The sequence below is a fragment of the Rhododendron vialii genome, chromosome 10a, assembly GCF_030253575.1.
Source record: "Rhododendron vialii isolate Sample 1 chromosome 10a, ASM3025357v1".
Lineage (NCBI taxonomy): Eukaryota > Viridiplantae > Streptophyta > Magnoliopsida > Ericales > Ericaceae > Rhododendron > Rhododendron vialii.
In genome coordinates, this window is record NC_080566.1 from 24579915 (window position 1) to 24604723 (window position 24809).

General features: G+C 37.3%; 1 protein-coding gene across 1 annotated transcript in view; it reads left to right on the plus strand.

Moving 5' to 3' along the window:
- The window catches only part of LOC131303396 (uncharacterized), a 34372-nt gene extending 13653 nt beyond the window's left edge, over positions 1-20719 (plus strand). Inside the window, exons 7-12 of the mRNA XM_058330247.1 lie at positions 1881-1975; positions 2376-2489; positions 6842-6909; positions 15559-15669; positions 17355-17592; positions 20371-20719. Of these exons, the coding sequence (XP_058186230.1) occupies positions 1881-1975; positions 2376-2489; positions 6842-6909; positions 15559-15669; positions 17355-17592; positions 20371-20481 (737 nt within the window). The 3' untranslated portion in view covers positions 20482-20719. The remainder of the gene's footprint in view (positions 1-1880; positions 1976-2375; positions 2490-6841; positions 6910-15558; positions 15670-17354; positions 17593-20370) is intronic.
- The last annotated feature ends 4090 nt before the right edge of the window (positions 20720-24809 follow it).

A 24809-nucleotide genomic window follows, 5' to 3' on the forward strand; every position in this document is an offset into this window, starting at 1 on the left:
TTTGAACTGGGAAACAAAGTTTAGACAAGGGACAAGCAGTTAACTGAATGTGCACTTTGTTCTTTCAACTCTTCAGATCTTATTCATGAAAAGAATAACACTCTTTACATGTTAACTCATTGCCCCCACAAAGTATATGATACTTGCATGGGGAATATGGTTCATCAATTTTATGATACAAGACTGCTGCCATGACGGTATAGATGGAGTCTACATTTCATTTTTATTTCTGCGGTTAAATACATTTTACCTCCTTTTGGTTTGGTCAAAGGCACATTTTTTTTCTTCCATTAAATGTATCCTTTTATTGTCTGTCTTCCTCTACTCCACTATGTACTCCACCTCTTCCATATCACCACTACCTTTGTCATCATGGTGCCACCACCACCATCCCCTTCTCTGTCTCATTTTTTCCCCAGTCTCTCTCACTGTCTTAGTTCTACGCTAAACCTTCCGAACCCCTGCATACCGCGACCATTCAAATTTCCAATTATAGTATGCCGTGTATGGTTCATAGGGTTCTTAACTTTAACTTTTTAGCCATTTTAGAAAATGGTTAAAATAAATAAATTGTACCTTCACTATGCTGCTCGTGTCCCTTTGGTCCGTAAACTTCCAATTTGTCCGATTTTGTCCCAAGTCTTTTCGATTTGTCAATGTTGTTCTTACAAATTACAATTCTACATTCTACGCTTGCTTAATTACGGAAAGGTTCCTTAAGCATATGCGTATATAGTTCCTCCTAACCTCTGCTTAAGATTTCTAATGTTGTTTAAAATTTTTTAATTTGAGTTTCTAATTTGCTTGTTCTCTATTAAATTGCGCTACTTTTTCGAAAGTAAATGGAATATTATCTACTTGTTCTTTTTCTTGCTCTCGCTTTTCAATTTTATTTATTACCAGCTATGTGGTATTGAGACTTATATAGTACCGGTCGAGGGGCTGACTCGATGGCATTCTTTAGATCTTGTTAGTTATAAATGTTTAATTGTTCTAGGTGTGCATTTTTACAGTTTATGGTTCTTTTAGTTTATAAATTTCAATCAATATTTGAACATTTACTATTATTTAAATTATTTGATTCTGGTTCTGTAAATGCTTAATACTCATATCATCGGTTTACTTAGTATGAGGCAAAGAACGGGCTCTAATACTGTAAAGCACAGACCTAGTTTCTTAGTTCAAAAGGTGGTGGAGTTATCAAGAACTTTAGTGGGTATTGATACTATTCACTAAACTTTTGCTCTAATAATTGTATTTTACAATCACACAGAGGACCTTTACGTTAAATTTCAATGCTTTAAGGACTAAATTGGCCGAATTGAAACTTTGAGGATTAAAGTGACACTTGGACTATACACTTGAAGATTAAGATGAAGTACACTTGAATGCTTTAAGGGCTAAATTGGCCGAATTGAAACTTTAAGGATTAAATTGACACTTGGACTATACTCTTGAAGATTAAATGCAATTGTATTTTTTGCTTGGAATGGTTGGGATAGCCCTCACATTTTTTCTGTTTTAACCGGCTGGTCTTGTCATGCTGTCTTCTTGCTTGTTTGTGGGTTGTCAGGGGTGGTACAGCGAGGGTGCGATAAACAAAGCCATTAGAGGGAGGGAAATTGAGACTTTTTATTGAACTTTAGTCTATACTTTTTATTACACTTTAGTATATGTGTTTTGATCCTAACTTGGCACACTTTGGGAACCTTGGATGGTTATACTAACAAGAATTGAAAGAGTGTGTTTTGGCCTTATATTACAGTGGACCAGGACCACTCATCTGCGTATTGCTTTCATTATTTCCCCTTATTGCATCTATATTATTTTTGTCTTACTCGACGTACATTGTTTGTATACGATTCTGCCATTTTCTCTAGGTTACATATCTACGCTGAGAAATAATGTCAGGTCCCGTGCCTGGGGCGCTGCCATTGGCTGCAGTTATCGTGTTGAGCGCTGTTGCATTGTGAAGGTGAGAGCATTTCTTTATATTCCTTCTTTTCTCAGAATTAGACGGATTCTAATTTTTTTAATGTACAGCACTGATCCAAGGATTCTTTTCCTTATTATCAATAAGATCACTGTTCATGATCTGTTGTTATTTCACAGAGAGTACCAGAGATATCTTGATTTTAATCACTTTGAGCTTTTTTATTTTTATTTTTGGTGTGTGTACCTATAACGCTTGGAAATGGTTGATTGCATACCGTTAATCTCCCAAAAGTTCCATAACTTCCATTCGCTTTTGATCCATTTTGCGGTCTTGGACGGTCAAAGTCGATTCATGAAATTCACTTCTAGTTTGCCCATTTTTTTTGATTGGTTGTATATTGATGGTTCTGCTCTCTTTGTCATTGTCACTTCTCTTGCAGAAAGGAGGTGGGACAATTGCTCTTGAACCGTGTCTAACACATACATCAACCTTGGAGCCAACTCTTGCTCCAGTGGTGGTGGAGCGCACTATGACTACAAGGGCTGCAGCTTCAGTAAACACCTTACAAATTTTTATCTTTCTTGTGCATGCATATGCATGTTTGATTTAATTTAATTTAAATTTTTTTTATCTTTCTTGTGCATGCATATGCATGTTTGATTTACATTAGCTGTCTAACTTCTCTGTTTTGGGCTCATTATAGTACTTTCGTGAAGTCCGTCAATCTCTAAAATTGATGGATCCATTTTGCTTTATAATTTCCAACTTTTTGTCAAGGGTTCTCAAAGAGAATATTTCTGTGTATAGTTGCATGTGATCAAAACTATCGCAGTTCCTTGGTTCTCGTGTGTGATAAATCCTTTCTCTTGAGATTGGTGATGTATTACAATAAAAAAGTTATAGGTCTTGTTAATTCAATCTTAATTTGATCCTTCAACATAAATACATGTTAATCTGTTGCTGATTAATGAAGAAGTAAGAACCATGTTTTCATTTTGTTTGTGTATCCGGACAATAATGTGCCTTTCTCCTATTGCCAATGCATTATGATATGGATGGCATTAGTAGTTTTGATGCAGGATGATAAAGAAATAGATTAAATAAGAATGGTGGTTGGAGAGGTGGTAGGATAGGGAGGCGTAGGAGGAAGCCATCAGTGGTTGCTCCGTTAAGTCTTATGCGACTAATTTGGAGGGAGTGTAATAGAAGATCTTATCAAGGGTTGAGGAATCCATTGTGGATCAAGAGCGCCATTTTTGGAGCATATTATACAACTAGTTGTTGGGATTGGTGCCGATATTCTTTTATGGATTTTGTAGAATTGCTTTGCTTGTAGTATTGAGGGTTTTTGAGTAGTGTTTTTTTTACGTACTATCGTTTGTCGTATGGATCCCATTGATGTGCTTTTTGTGCACTTCTTACTGTAAAGATATGTAGGTCAAACATCATATTGACTATCAATTTATTAAGTAATTCAACAAATAAAAAAATGGCCTATCCACATTCTTATTTCACAATGTGGCCCTGTTAATCGAAGTGATGGGAGAGGTAAGATTGGAGATATTTTGATTTTTGGCACCTAAAGATAACTTGATCAGATCGGTCAGCACTAAGCTGGGGAGGAAGCTAAAAAGGAATACTCATACTAGGCTGCATTATGGCACTACGAAGGAGAGTTTGCACAAAGATCGGAGAGAGTTCTAAATACTCGTTAATGGCTGCACCTTTGTCCCTTCTTTTAGTCTAGGAGTTCCATCTATTTAAGGGACATCCATTTGATGCACTTAAAATCAAGTAAATGTATTGATTTCCAGCATCTCTACTTGATCCCCGCTTTTAGGAGTATTAATAACAACGGAAATGATACTCACACAACCGTTGTGTGTGTTGTGTAATCAATTCTGACCGTTCAGATGTGTTTGGATGCTCTAGATTTTAAAAAAACTCTTCCAATGAAAAGTTGAACTCTTCCAAGCAAAAGTTTGAACGAATCTTGACCATTTATTACAATAATGGACGGATGAAGATTGGTTGTGCTTGATGTTTTACACAACCGTTGTGCATGTAGCATCTTTGTAATAACAATTTAGAATGATTAGTTTTGGTAAAATCATAGTTTTAGGCTTTGACTTATCTAAGTGGACATGCATTTTGGGAATCCCATATTGTATACATGGACTAATAAATTGGAATAGAGGGAGTTTTTATGTTCTTAGGCTTGGAGCCTGAGAACCTTTGCACCTAGTAATATCCTTAACAGAGTTGAATAGGTCAGAACGTAAAAGGCAAGTCTTGTATAGATGTTGAGTGTCGAGAAAGGTAAGCTTCTTTGGAAAGGCAGACGATTAGTGATTAAACTTATTTAAAATTGAGAGGATTTGGAAGACATAGAAATGGCTGTGAAATGGTTATCACAGACTTGAATTTGACGTTTTAGTTTGGAATCTGTCTCATATGTTGAGCTATTAATTTGCACATTGCGTTATTTGTAGCACTGTCATGCGCCCTTACCTGAAATTCAACAGGGCATGGGATCAATTCATGGATTTTTTTTTGTGCCCCTTGTACTAGTCATGAAAATGCCTTGTTTGTTGGTGAAGTAGGTATATTCTTTTGGCTTATGTGGCATTCAGTAGACTATGCTTTCTAGTCATATGGACGTGGATTAGAAAGGGGTTGATCTGAGTACTGGGCAACAATACACTCCCAACTTCTAAAGTACTATTGCTGGATTTGAACAAGATGAGGGTGGGAGCTTAGTTCCCCAGCTATATTACTTGGACTCTTCTAACCTAAGAGAGCTCAGAGATGGACTTGGATGTGTGGACGCATTATTTCGCCAAAATTTTGGACACAGACAGGATATGTGGAACATATTACTTGTTAGAAGACAAATGTAGGTAAAGTATTAGTGAATGAGGGTAGTTTAGTCATTTGTTTCTTGTACTCACCCTATATGGAGTAATATGGAGTGTTTGTAGGGTTATATGAGCTGGAGTGAAACTGGGCCCATGAACGATTTTTATGTCATAAATTTGGCCTAAAGCATGAATAAATTTAAGTTGTGGTCTACGTATATATTTATAAATATGCAAAAAAGCTGCCGTACCCATAAGCCCACCTAGTAAACAAATCCTGCTAAATATTGGGTCTTTTATTGTCTCTTTTCCAGACCAAAAGAAGCAGTGCTGTCTCTCTCAGTTTGTTCACGTTTGACAGTCAAACACGTGTTGGACATGTCTTCTTATTCTGCTGATGTGTTTCCTCGCACGTCCGGAAAAAGCTATAAATTATGAAATATGGTCAACAATGTGTCAGACATGTCTTTGTGCAAGACGTTCAGCACAAGGATACGTCTGCCCTGTGGGTGTGTCAGTGCTTCTTAGCTTCTAAAAGTGTGAAGGCCCGTGTCGGACATTTGGACAAGGGTATGCAGTATAGGTTAACCCAGCAATTGGATGCTTCCCCATCAAGCATATTGAACCACTTGAGTTCGTTGTACACCTACGCATTATACTCCCATTTGAACCAGAATGGTTGCATCTGGATGTTGTAAATATTAGATCTTCTGTTGCCGAAAAATCTCAGGGATGAAAGGAAAGCTTTAATCAACTCTGACCAACTTTAACCATTGCAACCAACACAACTGAAAAAACATGTACGTTTTGCTGAAAAGACATTCTGTAGCCTTCTTTTGAGCTTGCTGCAAGTATTTACCTTCTCATAATCTGATCTCCATGCCCAAGGTATTTCCATTTGGGGGAAATTCGATCACAAATTAGTCCAGAAAGGGATTACGGAAAAATGAGCGTGTAATCATGCCTTGAAGAAGGATTTACATAGACCCGTATCAGGACCTTCAATCTTAGTTACACGAAGCGGGAGCGGGGGTGGGGACAGGGGAGCGGATGATCATAGAAGTGTGGGAGCGCCATTGGGAGCGGTTAGGAAAAATTGTTAAAATTATAAATATATTTTGGAATTTTATATTGTTAAATGTCAATATAAAAATATTATTCTACCACCTAAAATATTACTATTAAAATTATAAGTTTTTAGTTATATTTCAACATTTTTATTGTAGCACATGATTACACAATAGACCTCTTGTGCATATTAAGTAGGCATAAAAGCTAAAGGCATTAGTATGACTCTTGAAGGTTAAGATCAGATGTGCACACCAACAAGAACAAAACAACTTTAAAGGTACCAATTGCAGCTTGAATTGTAAGTCTCTCAACCGTTTTTTGGGTGTAAGTTCCCGTATAGGTAAGGAACGAGTTCCCGTCGTCAATGGGACGAGTTTCTTGGAGTTTCCTTCGACGGGAATGTGTTTCTTCGACGGGAACGCGTTTCCGTCGAAGAAATGTGGGTATAGTTGAAGGTTCCTGCAACTAACCCTTCAATGGCCAAAAAGGCCTCCCTATTGTGTGAGGGAAAAGGACGTGATTTCAGCTGAAATTGGGGTGAATCTCTTTCTTTCTTGTTATGTTAAAAGCTGAATGATGAATTTGATACTGAAGAATGTGAGACAACCGATTAATCTGAGTCAGAGTGCTGTCTGTTTCTTGTAATATTCTAACGCGTGGCAAAGTTACTGCCTTTCAGATTTTTCAAGAAAAGATCTCACTTATCTGATGTCGTTTTAAAGTTTTATATTATTGCCAAGGTTGTTGCAATTTCTTGTCTAGCTTTATTCCATTTTCTTACCAAGGACTAAATGCTACTGCAAAGAACCACTAATAGGTTTGTTTGTTTACATGGACATTAGATATAATTGGTAGTTCTTCTGATACTGGTGGGATGTTTCATAGTTTGTGGTGATCTAAAGCTCCCAATTGGGTGATATGTGAAACATATTGTTGTCTTATAAATTGAGCTTACCTGCTGCCTTTTGTTGTTCAGAATGCCCTGCGTCAACAAAGATTTGTACGAGAAGTCACCATACAATACAACCTGTGCAATGAGCCATGGTATACTTCAAAACATTTTTTTCTTCTCTAAGTTTTTCCTTTTTTGGTGTTATGTTCTCTGTTTGGTACTGGATATTTGCTTGTAAATTTCACTGTACTAGAGTTCGGAATCAGTCTTTGTTTTTCAAAATTGGTGGAAAGTGTGGCTGTAGTCTATCTAAGAGAGTATATCTCCTCTTAAAACTGTATTTGTAAGGTGATGCAGTACTTATGCCTGAAGTTCCCTTGGATTTTGATGAGACACGAAATATGGATTATGGGACATAGATGGAGATCATTATCTGATACCATTCAAGGCTGGTAAGTCTAGTGGGTTGGAGAGACCTTTCGTTGAGGAAATTAGAGTGGCAGTTTTGGGTGTGACAGGCAAGGGACGAGGCTCCGAGATGTGATGGCCTTATGATGGCCCTCTCTCTGGATTGATGGTATCTTTGTTGCCAATCTTTTTGCTGAATTCTTTGGCATCTTTTCTTTTTTGATGCCTTAGAAGTAAACTCTTTTCGCATGGGGGATTCTAGGCCTATTAGCCTAGTCAAAAATTTGGTTAGACTATCTAGGTTATGAGTAGTTTTCAAGATGCTACCTCTTATTCAAATGGAGGCTTTTTTGAAGGGTTCCAGATTTTGGATGTGGTTTTCATGGCAAATGAGGCCTCTAAAGAATATATAGGATCAGAAAGGAGGTAACATTTTGACTGCAGGTTTTGAGAAAGCTTATGATCATAGGGAGTGGGTTTCCTTGGATTGCCATATTAGAGAGAGGCCTTGGTGTGGGGTGGATATAATGGATGCAGGGATGCTTGTCCTCTTGTGACTTATGTGTTCTAGTAACTTGAAAGGTGGGTGCATGTTTTAAGTTTTCCAAGGGTCACAGGCAGGGTAATTCTTCTTCTCCAACCTTGGTAACTTTAGTGGTGGATATGTTTGCCAGGATGGTTGACAGGATTAAGAATTATGGGATTACAGGATGTCTTCTTAATCTGGACAGATAATGTTTGTTTGCCATTCACAGCACATGGCACCAATACTTTCTCTTCTGATGAAGAGAATAATAGAGTGGTTAATTTGATGTTGATTTTGAGATTTTTGTTTTGATTTGAGATGGATTTATGGGTTGAGGGTGCGCACATGAACAAGAGCACTGTTATGATTGGTAGAGATTGGAGGCTGATGTGATATTTACTTCTTTTGCTTTTTACCTTTGTTCTTGGCGGATTTCCTTATGGGATTTATCTTTGTATCCTATTGATTAGTTATTTTACTTATCGGAAGGGAAGTGATCAGTACGTAATTTCAAATTCGTGAGATGATATTCCCTTTCCTTATGGGCGCATAGCCTAGAGGATGTTCAATGTCACATGGATGCTATAATGCAGTTGTTAAAGTACAAGAGATTTGCATATGCTTATTAATGGACCTTCACTGTGCTCCCAAGTTGGAAATTCCATTTGCCTTGAAAACAGATTCTGCTCGACAGGAATGGCTCCTTTTTTACTTGTCAATATGAGGATCTAAAAGCATTTAGTCTTGCGGCATGACTCTTGCTTCATATGAGGTTCTAAAAGCATCAGACAAGACTCTTGCTTCATTTTCAACGAATCTAGGACCTGAAACTTCTGAAAAATGATTATCATTGAGTAGGACACGATTTAGATTTATCTTGGTCAAAGGATTCTGTTTTGCATAGGAGGGATCTCATAAGTTATGTGAAACGACGAGTGTTTTTGTTAAGAGTTTAGTGGACCATATTGCTTTTCGCACAGATTGGCCTGTAAATGACTTCAAATCAACGCGCAAATAGGCTAGAGTCTATTTTGGTTTGCAGTCTGTCTTGTTTGCTCCTGTACAAAATAGAACAATACAGACAAAAGTACCAAATATAAAGTTGTCAGTAAATACATGATATTTCTCCAAGGCCATTATTTGTATAGTATGCTATTTGTCTGGGCATTATCATACTATATAGGGCTTTGACTATAGCTGTAGATAAAAGGTTGTTTATGATCTTCTTCCAAGGCCAGTTTTTGTATAATTCGCTAGTTGTCAAACGCATTATCCTATGATACAAGGCTTAGACAATGCATACTAAATGTTGATTATATGATATTCTTCCAACTTCCAAGGCCATTTTTTAGTTGTCCAACATATTATCCTAGCATATAAGGCTTTGACAATATCCAAGGGCGGCTCCACCTTATACCGAGGGGGTTCAAGCGAATCCCCAAGGTTCAAAAAATCCGCTAAAGTTTATACATGTTTACACCGAGGGGGTTCAAGCGAATCCCCAAGGTTCAAAAAATTCGCTAAAGTTTATACATGTTTACATATAATTTGTTTTTTCTTTAATATTTTGGGCACTGTAGTACTCTAATGGAGCCAAAATAAATAAATTTTTTGAACAAGTAGATGATATAGCTCAACAATACAAAATAAACTAGGCCCAAAAAAATTTCAACCAAAATAAATGTTTATTTTATATAGAGCTTTGTATTCTCTTTACGTTTTTGTCACCGCTGAACAAAAATTCTGGAGCCACCTCAGACAATATCTAAAGATTAAAGGATGTTGGAAACTGGAGTGGACTCAGGATCTATGAAGCACCGACACCTCTAGAGGTTGAAGTATCGCAGTGTCGGGAGACGGGGACACGTATGGGACACATCACGTGGCGTGTCCCATAATTTAATTTAAATTTTTTACGGGGACACGGCTGGGGACACGGGGGACACTTATGGGGACACAACAGGGGCCAAACTGTAATTTTTTTTAAAATTGGGGGTCAAATTGTAAATTTTTATAAAAAATTTGGGGCCAAATTGTAATTTTTTAAAAATTTCTGGGTGTCAACTTAAAATTATTATTTATTTAAATAAATAAATAAACATACGCGTGGCGTGTCCCCGCCGTGTCCGTGTCCATTTTTTTAGAATTCCCGTGTCGGTGTCCGTGTCCGTGCATCATAGCTCAGGATATTGTCATTGCCTTGTGAAGCTCATTTAGTTCCTTCTTTTCATTTTTGCTATCGTTTCATGGAAGAAGTAGAAATCCGTTTGTTTCATTTTTTGTGGAGAGAAGACTTGATGAAAACAGGTATTGGACATAAGCTTAACACACTATTGATAACATTTGCTTCCACTCCAATTGGTCTATGGAATTAAAGGCTTCAGTACTGAAGCTTTTACTTGTGGAGGAAGATTAGAATACACCTGGTTAGTACCCATTAGTGAATGTTGTAGAGCGATAGACTGTGCACAGATTGACCTTTTACATTAACTGCACCATGTGGCTGTTCTCAGGCTCAAATCCACAACGTAGAGGTTAGTAGGCTGAGTTTTTGACAACTCACTTGAACCAATAGTCACCTTTGTGTTAGGAAAAGTATTGTTGGAAATGGCAGGACGTTTCCTTGTATAGGGTAATGGCAGATAACACAATGAAATTTATGTGTCTTTGAGTATAGCTTATAGCTGTTTACACTTCTGTAACTTGTATACATAAATGTGTTAGGTATTGCAATTGCCTAATCTTCGATTAATCACATACAACGTGTATGACATAATGTAGTATAGAAGCCTTCCGTTGTCAGATTAGATGCAGTTGGTTGAATTGGATCTGGTATTTAGTTGGAATGTTCAATAAGGCGGGTAGACTTGACATGGAACCAAATTGGATCTGACTACTGCTCCTGCCCATGTAAGATCGTATTGGGTACGTAAAAAGATTTCTTGATAAGATTCTAGGTATAGTTCCAACTTTGATCCGGCTGAACTGAAATAGGTAGTCATTAGTCTTTAGATTGGTATCTGTGCGACTTGTAGATAGCAAGTCTTTTGGATCAGTTTTTATGAAAACTTGTTTTGTGTCTACGGCATAGTTGTCAAAATTGCACAATTCACGATTACAAAAATGATACAAATCTATCGGTGACTTATGATTTGGACAAAATCGGTGATCAACCTACTTTTCATGGTTCAATTCATGATTCGATTCATGCTAATAAAAAAATTGTTGAATTCGGCAATATGTAACCACTTTTACCTTCATTTGTTTTCGGAAACAACAAGAATATAACTTCATAGAGTGTTGAGTCCCAAAAAACTGTATTCACGTAAAAAATTTGTTCATGATTTGTTGATTAGAACAACAATAATATAACTTCATAGAGTGTTAAGTCCGAAAAAACTGTATTCACATAAAAAATTTGTTGATTAGAATATTTATTCTAGGAGCATTTGTTGACCGTTTCTTAAATTTATCTCAAACACTAAAATACTCATTCCGTATATATTTGTTAGTCTAAGATACCTTGTTCTCATATAATATATGTTATCAGTTTTGAAATTTCCATAGTTTATTATTGGTGTAATTACACGGAGACCCCCTCATTTATACGTTTTGGACACAAACACACCCTAACTTAAAAAAATACAATATAAGATCTTCAAACCTATTTAGCACGTTTACGGACACGGGACACTGCAAATTCCAAACAAACCTGGACACAAACACGACAGGGATGTGGCAATTGTCTTTTAAAATATTTTTTTACTTATGAAACATACATTGTAAATTTGTAAGCACCAAATATTTAGGTCAGGGCTCCTCTCGAATGCGTTATCGAATATCGGCCAATGGTGTATGGCTATACACATACACTTGTTTTGTATTCCACTTTTAGTGAATACTCTTGAAGTTATAAATATTTTACTTCAAAAAAGCTTTTTAAAAATATAAAAAATCACCCCGTTGTGTCCCCAAGCGTGTCCTGCACATAAAAGTATTATTTTTTAATGGACATGCCATGTGGTGTGTCTCATACATGTCTCCATTGTGTTGCATGTCCCCAGTGTATCCGACACATATACGACGATCTCTAGGAGCGGTGGTGCTTCAAGTTTCCAACTAAATGGAACACAATTATACTAGAAAATTCGGTCCATTAGCAGTTGTTTGGTTGTATTGAGTCTTCTTAGCCAGTTGCCTATTGATTTAGAGTGTTTTGGAATTTTTCCCTCCCTTGACATTGCTCCATCCCGATTTCACTAATCTGGTGTTGAGATGAGCATGTTTTGGAAAGTGCTAAGGGTTGTGGTGGTTGTTTGGTGTATTACATTATTGTCCATGGTTAAAGGTACCCTGCAACAGATTTTGAATGGGATATAAATAATAAAGTTGCCCCTCGTTCTAACAACTTAAGCTTTTAGATGAGTTGGTGGTTAACAATCTAATAAGGTGGAATGAGGTAGTGGAGTTGATATGGGCTATGAAGCACCGACACTTCAAAAGGTCTCCGTATCTACGTGTCGAACATGGGGACACGGTGGGGTCATGCCCAAATACGTATTGGTGTGTCCATTAATTTTGGCGTGTCCATTAATTTTTATTAGTTTTTGATAGGGGACGTGCCGGGGACACGGCGAGGGTCAGACTGTATTGTTTTTATTTTTTGGTCGTTAATTTGCTATGACTCAACATTTGGGTCATAACGTAATTAAACCCTTATAACTTAAAAATCTACTGCAACTGATTGCTCCCAAATCCAAATTCCAGCTCTCGTTTGAAGCCCTAGATGGCTATATCGACACCAGCTTTCTTGTCTCCCACTCTTTGGCATCTCTCTCTCTCTCGTACGTCTCTTTCTCTCGCGTATGTCTCTCTCTGTCGCTGTATATATCTTCTTTTTTTTTAATGTATTACAAGAAAAAACAGAAATATATATATAGGGGCTGGTTCCACCCACACAATTTTTGACACAAAATTTGACACTCGATATCAACCATTGAAATCAATGGCTGAGATGAAATCGTACTCCCTTGCCACTATCTCACTTACACCTAATCTCTCCCTCCCTCCCTCCCTACCTCACACCGCTCTGTATCTCCTACTCCACCAACAACCTCTCCCCACTCCGACACTTCCATGTCCGGCCGACCCAAACTCCGGCAATCCATAATTACGGTGAACTTTAACTTCTCTCGACCCCCTCCACTCCCCATCGTTCCCACCAAAACAACATCCCACCTGCCACTGCCGCCGATTTGCAGATTTGGGTTTAATTGATTTTGGGTCTTGGACAAGTTCTTACGTCAAAAATTTGACAGATTAGAATTTAATGGCATCCAAAGCAAATTCTATATGGATAAACAAGCACAAATTCCTGCAACACAATTCGTCAATGAGATTCGACCGTGATTTTCAGAAAAATCAAAGTGTGTAACTTTGAATCAATCACTTTAAAGAGAACCTTTTGTGTATAACCCTAAAATTGCAGCTTCATAAAAAAATCAGATTCCAACAAGAACAGCGTGAAAGCCGTGGGGTGATGGCGGCAGGTGCCGCGATGGTAATCTTGCCGAGAAGAAAGGAGAAGGGAAGAAGAGGAGGGAAAGGAGAGAGTTGAGGGAGAAGGGAAGGGAAGGAGAATGGTGGTGGCAGCCGGCGGCTGCCACGTTGTTCTCATTTCCTCTTTTGTTACTCTCATTTCCTCTTTTGTTACTTGTTTTGGTTCTTTAAAAACAGAGAGAGAGAGAGAGAGAGAGAGAGAGAGAGAGAGAGAGAGAGCATGGGTTTGCCAGACTGGGAGGAATTTCAGCTATTGATTTAGTCGGCGAGGGTATAGAGAGGAATAGCTTAGATGGAGAGGGAGAGATTACTTGTGATTGGGATGGGGGAGTGAGAGTACATGTCTTTTAAGTTTTCATCTCAGCCATTGATTTCAATGGTTGGGATCGAGTGTCATATTTTGTGTCAAAAATTGTGTGGGTAGAATCGGCCCCATATATAGTCCTCTTATACTAAGGGGACCTTATTATTGTAAAATGCGGACCTCATGACTTTGACATTGTTCCCAATCAAATTTTGATGATCCGAACCGTTCAAAGTGTTTAAAACGTGATTTTATGGGTACTCGCAAGAAATCAGCCAAAAATATGACGGGAAAGGGCTTGATCCGAGCAGCTTTTCATAAAAACGTTATAAATGCATTTTTATGAAAAACAGTTCGGATCAAGCCCTTCTTGGTCATATTTTTTGCCGATTTCTCGTGGGTACTCTTAAAATCACGTTCTGCACACATTGAATAGTTCGGATCATCAAAATTTGATCGGAAAAGGGGAAGTCCTTAACTTAGCAAGTTAAGGGTGCTCTTAGTAGAAGCTTGGTGTGTGTGTGTGTGTGTGTATAGGGCGCTTCTAATAAGGGCGCCCTTTTTTTCGTTATTTGCGGACTTCTATTGTCAGCCGTTGGATCGTATTTTCAATGTCTGGATCTGTGGAAGGTTTATTACCGGTCACAGTTAACTTTTCCCTGGAAAGTTTTATTAAAATCTGGACCATTGAAAACACGATCTAACGGCTGAGATCAATGTCTGCATTTTACTCCTCTAAGGGCGACCTTAGAGGAAGCCCACTGTGTGTGTGTGTGTGTGTGTGTGTGTGTGTGTGTGTGTGTATATATATATATATATATATATATATATATATATATACAGTCAGTCTCAAATGAGGGAGTCCTTATTTTAGTTAAAATGCGGACCTCCTCATTTCTCTCATTTTCCGATCAAATTTCGATGATCTGAGCCGCTCAATGTGTTCAGAACGTGATTTTAAGGGTACCCGCGAGAAATCGGCAAAAAAAATGACCGGGAAGGGCTTCATCCGAGTAGTTTTTGTTTTAACCGTTCGATAAAAAACAAACAAAAACTGCCCGGATGAAGCCCTTCCCGGTCATTTTTTTTGCTGATTTCTCGCGGATACCCTTAAAATCACGTTCTGAATACATTGAGCGGCTCGGATCATCGAAATTCAATTGGGAAAGGGAGGTCCGCATTTTATTAAAATGAGGTGGTCCTTACGGGAGACGAACTGTATATATATATATATATATATATACACACACACATATGTGTGTGTGTGTGTGTGCACGTGGCGTTTCCCCCGCCGTGTCCGTATCTTCCTTTTTTTAGAATTGCTGTGTCCCATGTCCGTATCCGTATTCGTGTCCATGCTACATAGGATATGGGTAGGAATGGTGCTAAGTTTGATATCTTTGTGGAAGTGGATAGTGATGGTTCAGGTTAACTTGGGCAAGTTGATTTATGTTCTAACAGATGTGACTTGTTTACACGGACGTGTAAACCAAAATCCGATCGAACACATGGTCAAGAAAGTGAAGGTCTTGAAAGATAGGTATAACTGTTTGGAGGTGTTGAGGGATGAAGGGAAAAGATCTAAATCGCCTAGAAAAGAGGAGTTAAAGCGTCATCGATGCTCGATAAATTATGATGTGCGCAGGAAAGTGAGGGGGTGGAGGAAGCTTCCTTATTTACATTTTAATGAAGTAGTTCAGAAGAGAGTTCAAGAAGCAACACATCCTAACATTAAATTGGTTGGAAAAGCAGGAGGTGATAAATGGAAATCTTTGAGCTGAAATTGCATTTTATGGGACTTAGGTCCAATATTAATTTGCAAGGGTTCAGCACTTTGTTCCGTTTTTTTGTTTGGTTGTTTTAATGTTGTTGTTCTTTGTATTGTTCTTTATTTCTCTTTACTCTGAAATTAAATGATTTGGGAATTTACACATCAAATCAAGTTACAAATTGATGAATCCCTATTTCCATCTCTTAAGTTTGTGTGCTCCTATATTTTTACAGGATCAAGTACAGTTTAAGCATTGTTGCTGACAAGGGATTGAAGAAACCCCTTTACACTTCTGCACGCTTGAAAAAAGGAGAAGTTTTGTATTTGGAAACACATTCACGCAGGTATTAACTTAGTACTGGTTTTTTTGTTTTTGTGTGTGTGTGTGATCTGATAGCACCAGTGTGTTTGCTTGCAGTTTAATAGGATATATATTGAATGCACTATTTTGAAAGTTGAATGCTCAAGAAAGTTCGTTATATTTTATTAATCTGTGAAACATGCATAAGTATGTATTGCTAAAACTATAATGATTGTTGAAGTAAATAAATTCTTATAGTACCTCGCTCTAAGCTCATGTTTTCAATCCTTGCACTTACGAATTCTAGTTGTTTGGTGGAGTTTTGAAGGACGCTTTCATAAATGCGCTTCCGTACCCACACGCTCACACGCATTATGTGACTTTATTTTGATTTGGTCTGATAAAAAGAAGAAGCTATTTTTCATTGTTATATGAAAAATCTTCAATTTCTTTCCTAGAGAAGTAAGCACGCATTGGCGTTGCAATTATCCAAAAAAAAAATATAAGATCATGTACAATATAATATATTATTGTACGACAAAAGCTGCACGGTATATTGACTACATTTTTGAATGAAAATACTTCTATTAAGTCGGCCCACCTCTGGTTAAAATTTTGGCTCTGTTGCTGGTTGACAATTATTCTTCTATCTTCCATATTACCCCCAATTCTGAACTTTGTTTAGGAAAAATTTAGAGAAATAATGCCAACAGAACTAAAGCGAGTTGCATTTATTGTCGCATTCTTGAACTGTTTTACCTTTCCAACTGTGACATCTATTTTGGAAATGCACAATAGTTGATGTAGGAAGTTATCTAACCATGAAGCCATGAACAGTATTCACCTCTATAATTAAGGAATGTATTGGATATTACACAGCCAGCCATATCAACAAAAACACTTTTTGTATCACTGTAAATATCAATCTATACTTGATAAATATTGGTTACATATTGTAAGCACAAACATAACACTAAATGCCTTGATGGTGCATTCTTTGAGTTACGGCCTTTTGCCGTAAAGCTCTTTGGAAATGAGTTGATATTATTGGATTAAGATGGAACATGACATCTTCTCATGTATCAATATTTCGGCGAAAAAATAGAGTAAATGTTAAATAATTAAAGTAAACTTGTGCTAGTAGTACCTATGGACACAATTTACTTAGCGCATAAAACTGTTACTATCAGTTTTCCTCTTTAATTAGCTCACTGTCCCTTGGAATCTGTGTTGTCCTATACTCAAACTTATCCTTTCTCTGATTAGTAAGGATGACTTTCCTTTTCATGTTTCTTTCTACGTCTAATGATGGCACATTACCTCGATAAGCCCTCTCTCCTGTTTTTTCTTTTGTCTATGGAATTTTGCATGAAATTTAATTGGGAGATTGAATTGGAATGCCCTAGCTTAATCCACTTTTTTGCTACTGTTTCCTTGCCAGAAGGGTGTGCGTATCTAAAATGTACACTTTTAGATGTCTGGATAAAAAACATGGTCAAACTAAAAATGTAGCTTCAGAAATAAAATCTGGTATTGAAACCCACTTTTGTTGTAGTGAGAAGCTTTTTTCTGATATTTTGGTCATCTTGGATTGTGATCCTTCAATGGACTAGATCTACTGTTTATTTGATGGGTTTTTTTTTTTGAACTGGTAAGATTAAAATAGTACTATGTGTCTACTTTTGTGGATGTTCATGCATCTTCTTGAGTTTTTTATGTTATCTGAAGGTATGAGCTCTGCTTCACTGGAGAGAGGATGGTCAAGGCTACATCTTCTCAGATGCATGATATGGAGATCGAGAGATCTCAGAGTCACAACTTGCACTCTGCAAAGGTTGAAAGAGGTGGTGCAATAGACGGTGATAGTGTTTTTATCAATGTCTTCCGGTGGTCTCATTGTAAGAAGCCTATTCCCCAGAAACTCATGCTGTCAATTGGAATCCCACTGCCCCTTGAGCATTTGGAGGTAAAATATTTCTATCCTTTATCGTCAGTGCTACCTGGATGCTGTCAACTAAGGAGAATTTATTTGTTTTCCCACGAAGCCCAAAAAATTGAAAGGGGAACTCAGCTACGTTATGCTTTGTTTGGAAGTTGAGGAAAGTGAGAGAAAAGAAGAGTGAGGAAAATGGAAGAAAATTGAAAGGAAAATGAGAGGGAAATTACACTATTCACACTTCTAGATAATTCTATTTCCTCTCATCTTTCTCCCCAAACCAAACAATGGGAGAGAAAAGTTTTTAATTTTCCATTTTACAAAGCATTAGTATAATCTTTAACTACCTGACTTAACTCAATATGAAAACTGCCTTCCCGTTCTGGTTCCCTTAACCAAGTTTTACTAGTTGGCATTAGTGTTATTTTCTCAAACGGCTGCCCATCAGCCTCGAAACCACTTTCAAACTTTCGTAACAATGGTTGACATATTTACAATGAGGAATATTGAATTTAATATTTAACGTTTGTATTGTCTCTCTGCTCATGATTATGGAGCTGCACCCTTGTATCTGCTGATCTATTATTTATTGTAATGAGGCTTTTTGCAAACTGTCTCTCACACCTGGTTCATACGGCTCAGTACAACATTAGCTTCAGATCTGGTGATATTTAGGACAACTGGTAATATTGGAAGGCTCAATAATACAAAATATCCCCAGACTCCAGGGAATGGAAGATGTTTTTTACTTTTGTACCTAGCTGAACAGAAATTGTTTAGAGACTTGTCTCACATTGCTTTTGTCTGACTCATCCAGTCTTGGTTCTAGAGTCCTCTTTGCCCAGTGTCAGTTAACTTTGGGTTGGATGCCTGTGCATTCAGTTTGTTCATATTTCACACCCAATGTACAATTGCGCCACATGTCTAGGTTAGTGTAAGAGCATAGTCGGCACCTATGAAGCACCGTCACTCCTAGAGGCTGGGGTGTCCCCGTGTCCGACATGGTGACAAGGCGGTGACACAGCAAAGTACATATGGTGTTGTGTCCATTAAATTTGATTAATCTTTTCAAGGGGACACAGGATCTACATGTATGGGGATACGGTAGTGGGTTACATATGCCAATTTTTAATGTTGTTTTGGGGTAAATGTGTATTACATCAAATATTTTAGATTAGAGGTATAATATGATGTATCATGTATATATGATGCTTGTTTATACAAATTGATGTTCATGCTTCTACATGTAAGTGTAATTTATTTAATTCTGCCGTCTCCCAGTCCCCATTTGCTTAGAATTCCCGTGTCCTTGTCCATATATCCGTGTATGTGTTTGTATCCGTGCTAAATAGATTTTCGCGCATTGCTTCTCTAAGCCGCCTAGGCTTGGTTCCTATAATCTAGATGTCCCTTCACCCATTTTCAGTTACTTTTGGGTTGGCTGCCCAATTCTATAAGAAAGAAAAGTTTTTTTTTTTGAAAGGCATCAGCTATGAAGCGTGGATACTTTTTTTTAGCCTATGTATCATGTAACTTATGTGTATCGGATACGGATACGCTCGGATACGTTCCGGATATGTATCCAATACATTTTTTAGAGTATCTTGTTTTTAGATTTAATTTTTTGGTACCCCGATTGGTTTCGGATACGTTTTGGATACACGCGGAGGTAAAAATGTTATTACTGAAAATATATGGGTCAAAACTGCAATTAGGACTTTATATTTATTTCCCCTACCTGGACAAGTCGAAAACAGAGAAGAACGAAAGGCAAAAAAAAGACGATGATCACTGTGTTCGGTTGCTAGTTTAGGTTTAGTTTTAGTTTTGTTTCCAATCATTATCCTATATCTTTCTCCAATCATTACCCTATTTCTCCAATTTTTAATTTCATTTCTCTCTCTATCTCTCTCCAATCATTACCCTTCTCTTCAGTCATTACCCTATTTCTCTCTCAAGTCATTACCCTATTTCTCTCTCCACCCACTACCAAAACTAAACTAAACCAAACTACCAACCAAACAAAGCTGATGTCTCTCACTCGTCTCTCAATAACAATGACGACTGTAAGTGTTTCTGTCTCGTCTCTCTCGTCTCGTCTCTCTGTTCTCTCTTGTCTCTCTCTCTCTCGTCTTCTCTCTCGTCTCTCATCTCTCTCATCGTGTAACAGTGTGTGTGTGTATCTCTCTCTCTCTCTCTCTCTCTCTCTCTCTCTCTCTATATATATATATATATATATATATATACCTATACAAAAATGTACATCTCTCTCGTCTCTCGTCTCTCTCTCTTGTCTGATTTAGGGTTTTATTTTATTTTATAGTATAATATGATTTTAGGTGTTTTTTTTTCTGTAACAGTATGATTGGATTCTGCTAGTACTGGTCGTTCTGTTTCCTCATCCTCACAACCTAATGAAGGGGATACAAATAATTTTTGGAAATATTAATTTTATATTCAACGTATCCCCAACGTATCGTATCCTACTTTTTGGAAAAATCACGTATCTGTGTATCCGCATCCCATATCCGTATCCGTGCTTCTTAGGGCATCAGAAAGAAAAGTTACTTTATGACATTAAAATTTGGAAGGGAAGGATGCTTCGTGTTGTCACTTGGAACTTGGACTTCTGCTTGTAGTTGCAATACAATAATGTGATTGAACACGGCTGAATGGACTTGATTTGCTGAATAAGATCTCTAAATCATAAGTTCATAACCCTTTTCAGCCTGAAGGAAAATAGAACCGCTGTTCAATCTTCTGGTTTTCCTTTTTATGGATGTAATCTTGCTCTTTGTGATTGAACAGGTATTGGAGGAGAATCTTGATTGGGAGGATATACAGTGGTCGCAAACCGGGGTTTTTATCGCAGGAAAGGAGTTTCCTCTTGCTCGGGTCCATTTCCTAGCACCAAACTAGTGGTGCTCCTCTCCATTTAATTTCCGGTCTGGTTTATGTATAAATATTACTTACTGATTTTGTCTATAGGAGGCACTCTGTTGTTAAATGAGGTGAATCGAAAGTATTACAAGCCAACTTATGTAACCTTCCAGGCATTTTATTTTCTAAATAATGACGTATTGATTCTATATGATGTCTTTTAATCTGATGGATTCCCAGGCATTTTGATTAGTAACTGTAGAGGATCTTCTTAGAACTTGAATAAGTGGGAGAGTGGTGGAGTTACTACTGGCTTGTGATTGCTCCGGGCACATAAGATGAAGACCTATCCAGCATAAACCATGTCTCTGAGTTTCGGAATTTGGTTTATTGGGAGTATTGCTTTTACTTCATCCTTCTGAGCTAAGGGCGCAAAGAAGGTAAGAAGCTTTGGAATGTAAACAAGGGCATCTCTTTAGTAAAGTCAAGCTCTGGCTCCCTAAAGATTGAAGAAATGGATTACAAAAACGGAACTTCTGCAATGAGCGCATTTGGTGTGGGACTGGTATAGCCGCCTTCTTATATTGGTATTAGAAAAAATCACTTAAATAAGGTCAATTTAATTGTATTTTTAAAATCGGATTATCAAGAATCTGTGGGAGGGTTGTTTTGTTTTCCATTTATGTTTACTGGCTGCGTACTCTGACACAAATAATCAAAACAAGCATACTTGCGTACTAGATGACCACACTAGTTAAACATTGTACGATGCAACTTTCAAAATTTTTTAATTTTTTTTTTATCATACGATGCAACTTTCATTGGCGGTTTGGTGACAAATAGAAACTGGATAAAGACACCAAAGAAAAACCAATTGCGATTAACACATCAGGCAGCAAACAGCTCAGATAAACACACCGAGAATGAATACGAACTAGATAATCACATTAATCAGTCGGTTTTGGATAAATGCATTAGAAAAATGTTGATCTAGATAAACACACGGAGTGCGACTGAGTAGAACTCTTAAGTTTCTCCCTTTTGAATACATTTTACAGGGCGGTTCTGGGGGACACTTAAAAAAATACCCCAAAATTCTCAATCAAATTTTGATGATCCGGACAGTTCAATGTGTTTAAAACGTGTTTTTAAGAGTATCCGCGAGAAATCAGTTCAAAATATGACTGAGAAGTGCTCGATCCAAACAGTTTTTCATAAAATAATATATATAGGCATTTACGAAAAATAGTTTGGATCAAGCACTTTCTGGTCATATTTTGAGCTGATTTCTTGTAAATACCCTTAAAAACATGTTTTAAACACATTGAACGATTCGAATCATGAAAATTTAATCGGAAACTATGAGATTAAGATTTTAGGTGTTTTTTTAAGTATTCCTGGAACCGTCCTGTACGTTTTGTCACCCGCATCAAATTTTCTCTAAACATAGCAGACTTGCACTAAAATTATGTTTGACTCTCACTTTGAAAGTAATCCCGTTGCACCAAGAAGGCGATTGGCTATAGCACATTTTTATGCTAACAAAATTGTTTTGACGTACACTTAAAACATAAATGATTGACACCTTCATCTTAAATGACTTACATCTAAACGATACAAGGAAAAGCTTAGGGTATTATGATAGTCTACAAAAGCGATTATGCCCTCCTCTTTTGGTGGGTGAGACATGTGGGATGCTTTCTGTCTATTTTGTGGGCCCCCGAGCTTCCAATATAAAAGGTGGCCCTATCACTTATGGCCTGTAGTGAGGCCAGTAATTCAAATAACCAGGCCTCCTCCAACCCTTATTTTCGCATTTCTCTTTGACTCTCAGAAACAGAGTAGTAATTAACAAAGAAGCAAGAATAAAAAATTGTAACACTACCAAACACCACATATATAATGAACAGAAAATTACCAGCCGATCCTGTTTTGGGCAATCCTAATTCCTGTTAAGGATGGATAATAAGTTTAATTACGTGGAAGGATGAACTGGTGTTGAAGTTACAATTCTACCCTTATTCCCTTTATTTTCGTGCGTTTGATCTCATTCATTCTCTTCAAAAAGATAAACAACTTCCATTGCGATTCGCTGCGGATTTCCATTCGTGAAGAGATTTGATTAGGTTGATTCTTGAGATTGACTGGACTTTGCGTGGATTAATTCGATTTTGTTCATTCATTCGATTCGTTCATTCATTCTTCAGATCGACTCAATTCAGTAGGTTTGTGATTTATTCGATTCACTGATTTTGTTTATTTTTGTAGATTTTGTTTTGTAGATCGATTTACTCAATCAGCAGGTTTGTTGATTCATTCGATTCACTCAATTTCGTTTATTTTTGTAGATTTTATTTTGTAGATCGATTTATTGGATTCTTTTTGCTAAGATAACGTCTCTCTCTCTCTCTCTCTCTCTCTCTCTCTCTCTCTCTCTCTCTCTCGTTTCACTCGATTTACTTGATTTAGGTTGTATTTTTTGTTCAGATTGTCTGTGATCTAGTGCAATATTGAACAGCGATCAAGTGAAATTTATTTTCTACGAACTTCACTAGATTACTAGCATAGTGAAATTTATTTGTTTAGACTAGGGAAAGTAATGAAGTTTGATAAATTAGATAAACTCATTGGTTCTTGATCTAGTGAAATTAGAGAGACCAGTGAATATCATTTTTGTTTTGACTATATGTTTTATATCCCTTTTTTTGGTGGCCGTTTTCTAAGTGTTTTTGTTTTGTTTTAGGTCTATGGAGAATATGGAGAATTGTAGAGACCAGTAAATTATTTTATTTTTTTCTTTAATCGTAATATGTGGAAGATTGTATTTTGATGTTGTGATGATGTTTGGAGGTGTTGGTAGCAAGCGGGGTTCGATTCAATGTCCGTAGGTAAAAATTTCAAATTTTTCTTCAGCCAGTACCGGTATTGCATTTTGCCCAGTACCGGTACCCGTTGTCCAGAAGTTGAGTTGTTTCGGCATTTGGGGGTTCCAGTACCGGTACTAGGAATTGCCCAGTACCGATACCCGCTGTCAATTTTCTGAAATTTCAGCACGCATTTCAGACTGCTATAAATACCTCACTTTTCCATTTTTCACACCCAAACCCACGAAATAACCCTAGAAACACCCCCTCTCACCTACCCCACTCCAATCTCACTTAAATCTCTCGATTTCTACCTCAAATCTTCAAGATCTAAGTGGTTTCTACCTCAAACTCTCTTGAATCTCGCATTTGGTGAACAAGGGGTAAGTTTGTGTTCTTGCTCTCACTCTTTGGCTCTCAATCACGTTTTTCTCTCTTTCCTCTCAATCACTTGTTGATCTATGCTTGTTTATCTTATTTTGGGTTATATCTACTCTAGATCTTGTAGCAAAGCTTGGGTGGAGCTTGTTCTTGGGGGATTCAAGCTTGTAGCACTTGATAGACTTAGGGTTTTGCTCAAAATCCACTTTGGTAGGGATTTTTCTCTTTCTCTACATGTTATGAGATGATTTTGTGTGATGCCAGTGTTCGATTGCTATACATGGTTTGGGTGGAATACGTTAGGGTTTCAGGATTGCATTTTCTTATGAATGATGTATTTTTGTCTTGATAGTTGAGACCCATGAGCCATTTGTGAGGTGCTAGTTAATGTTGGAATATATGAAACGAATGAATGGTTTCGATGTTGAATGTGATGATATTACGAGTGTCTTGTGAAGTTGAGTATGGAGTTTACTATAACGCAAGAAGTGGAAATACAGAATCGCAAAGGGTGGAGTTTACTGTAATGCAATGGGTGGAAATACAGACTCGCAAGGGGTTGAATTTCGGTGGAAGGAGTATGTGTATGTATGTGTATAAGGGTGTTTTGATATTAGTAAATGGTGTTGGAATATGTTGTTATTGAATTTGCCATTTAGCTTAATTCACTGCATTCATGCTTATCTTCTCATTTACATATAGATTCTGTAGAGACTTTCCTACTGGGCTAGTGTAGCTCAATCCAATCCTTCTTTTTAGGTTCAAATGCTGGACAATAGCTTACTTGCATCGTGTGCTTGGAAGAGAAAGACTTTTTGGAAGCTAACTACATTTAGTTACTTAATCATCTTTGTAATTGACTTTCTTTTGATAAAGATGGGTTTGTAACTATTCATTTGTGAATTTCCTTTTGACAAAACCGTTGTAAATTACTTGTTCGTTTTCGTACTTAAGTCTATTTTGGAGCCGGTGTGCCAATGTTGTAAAATTCTTAACTTTGGGACTTGTATGTAAGTTAAATAGGTGGGAACTCTTTTTGGGGATTATTTATGATATGTGAGGATCTTTTGTTGAAATGAAATATTTATTTATGTTAAAAATAGAAGGCGTGACAAATTGGTA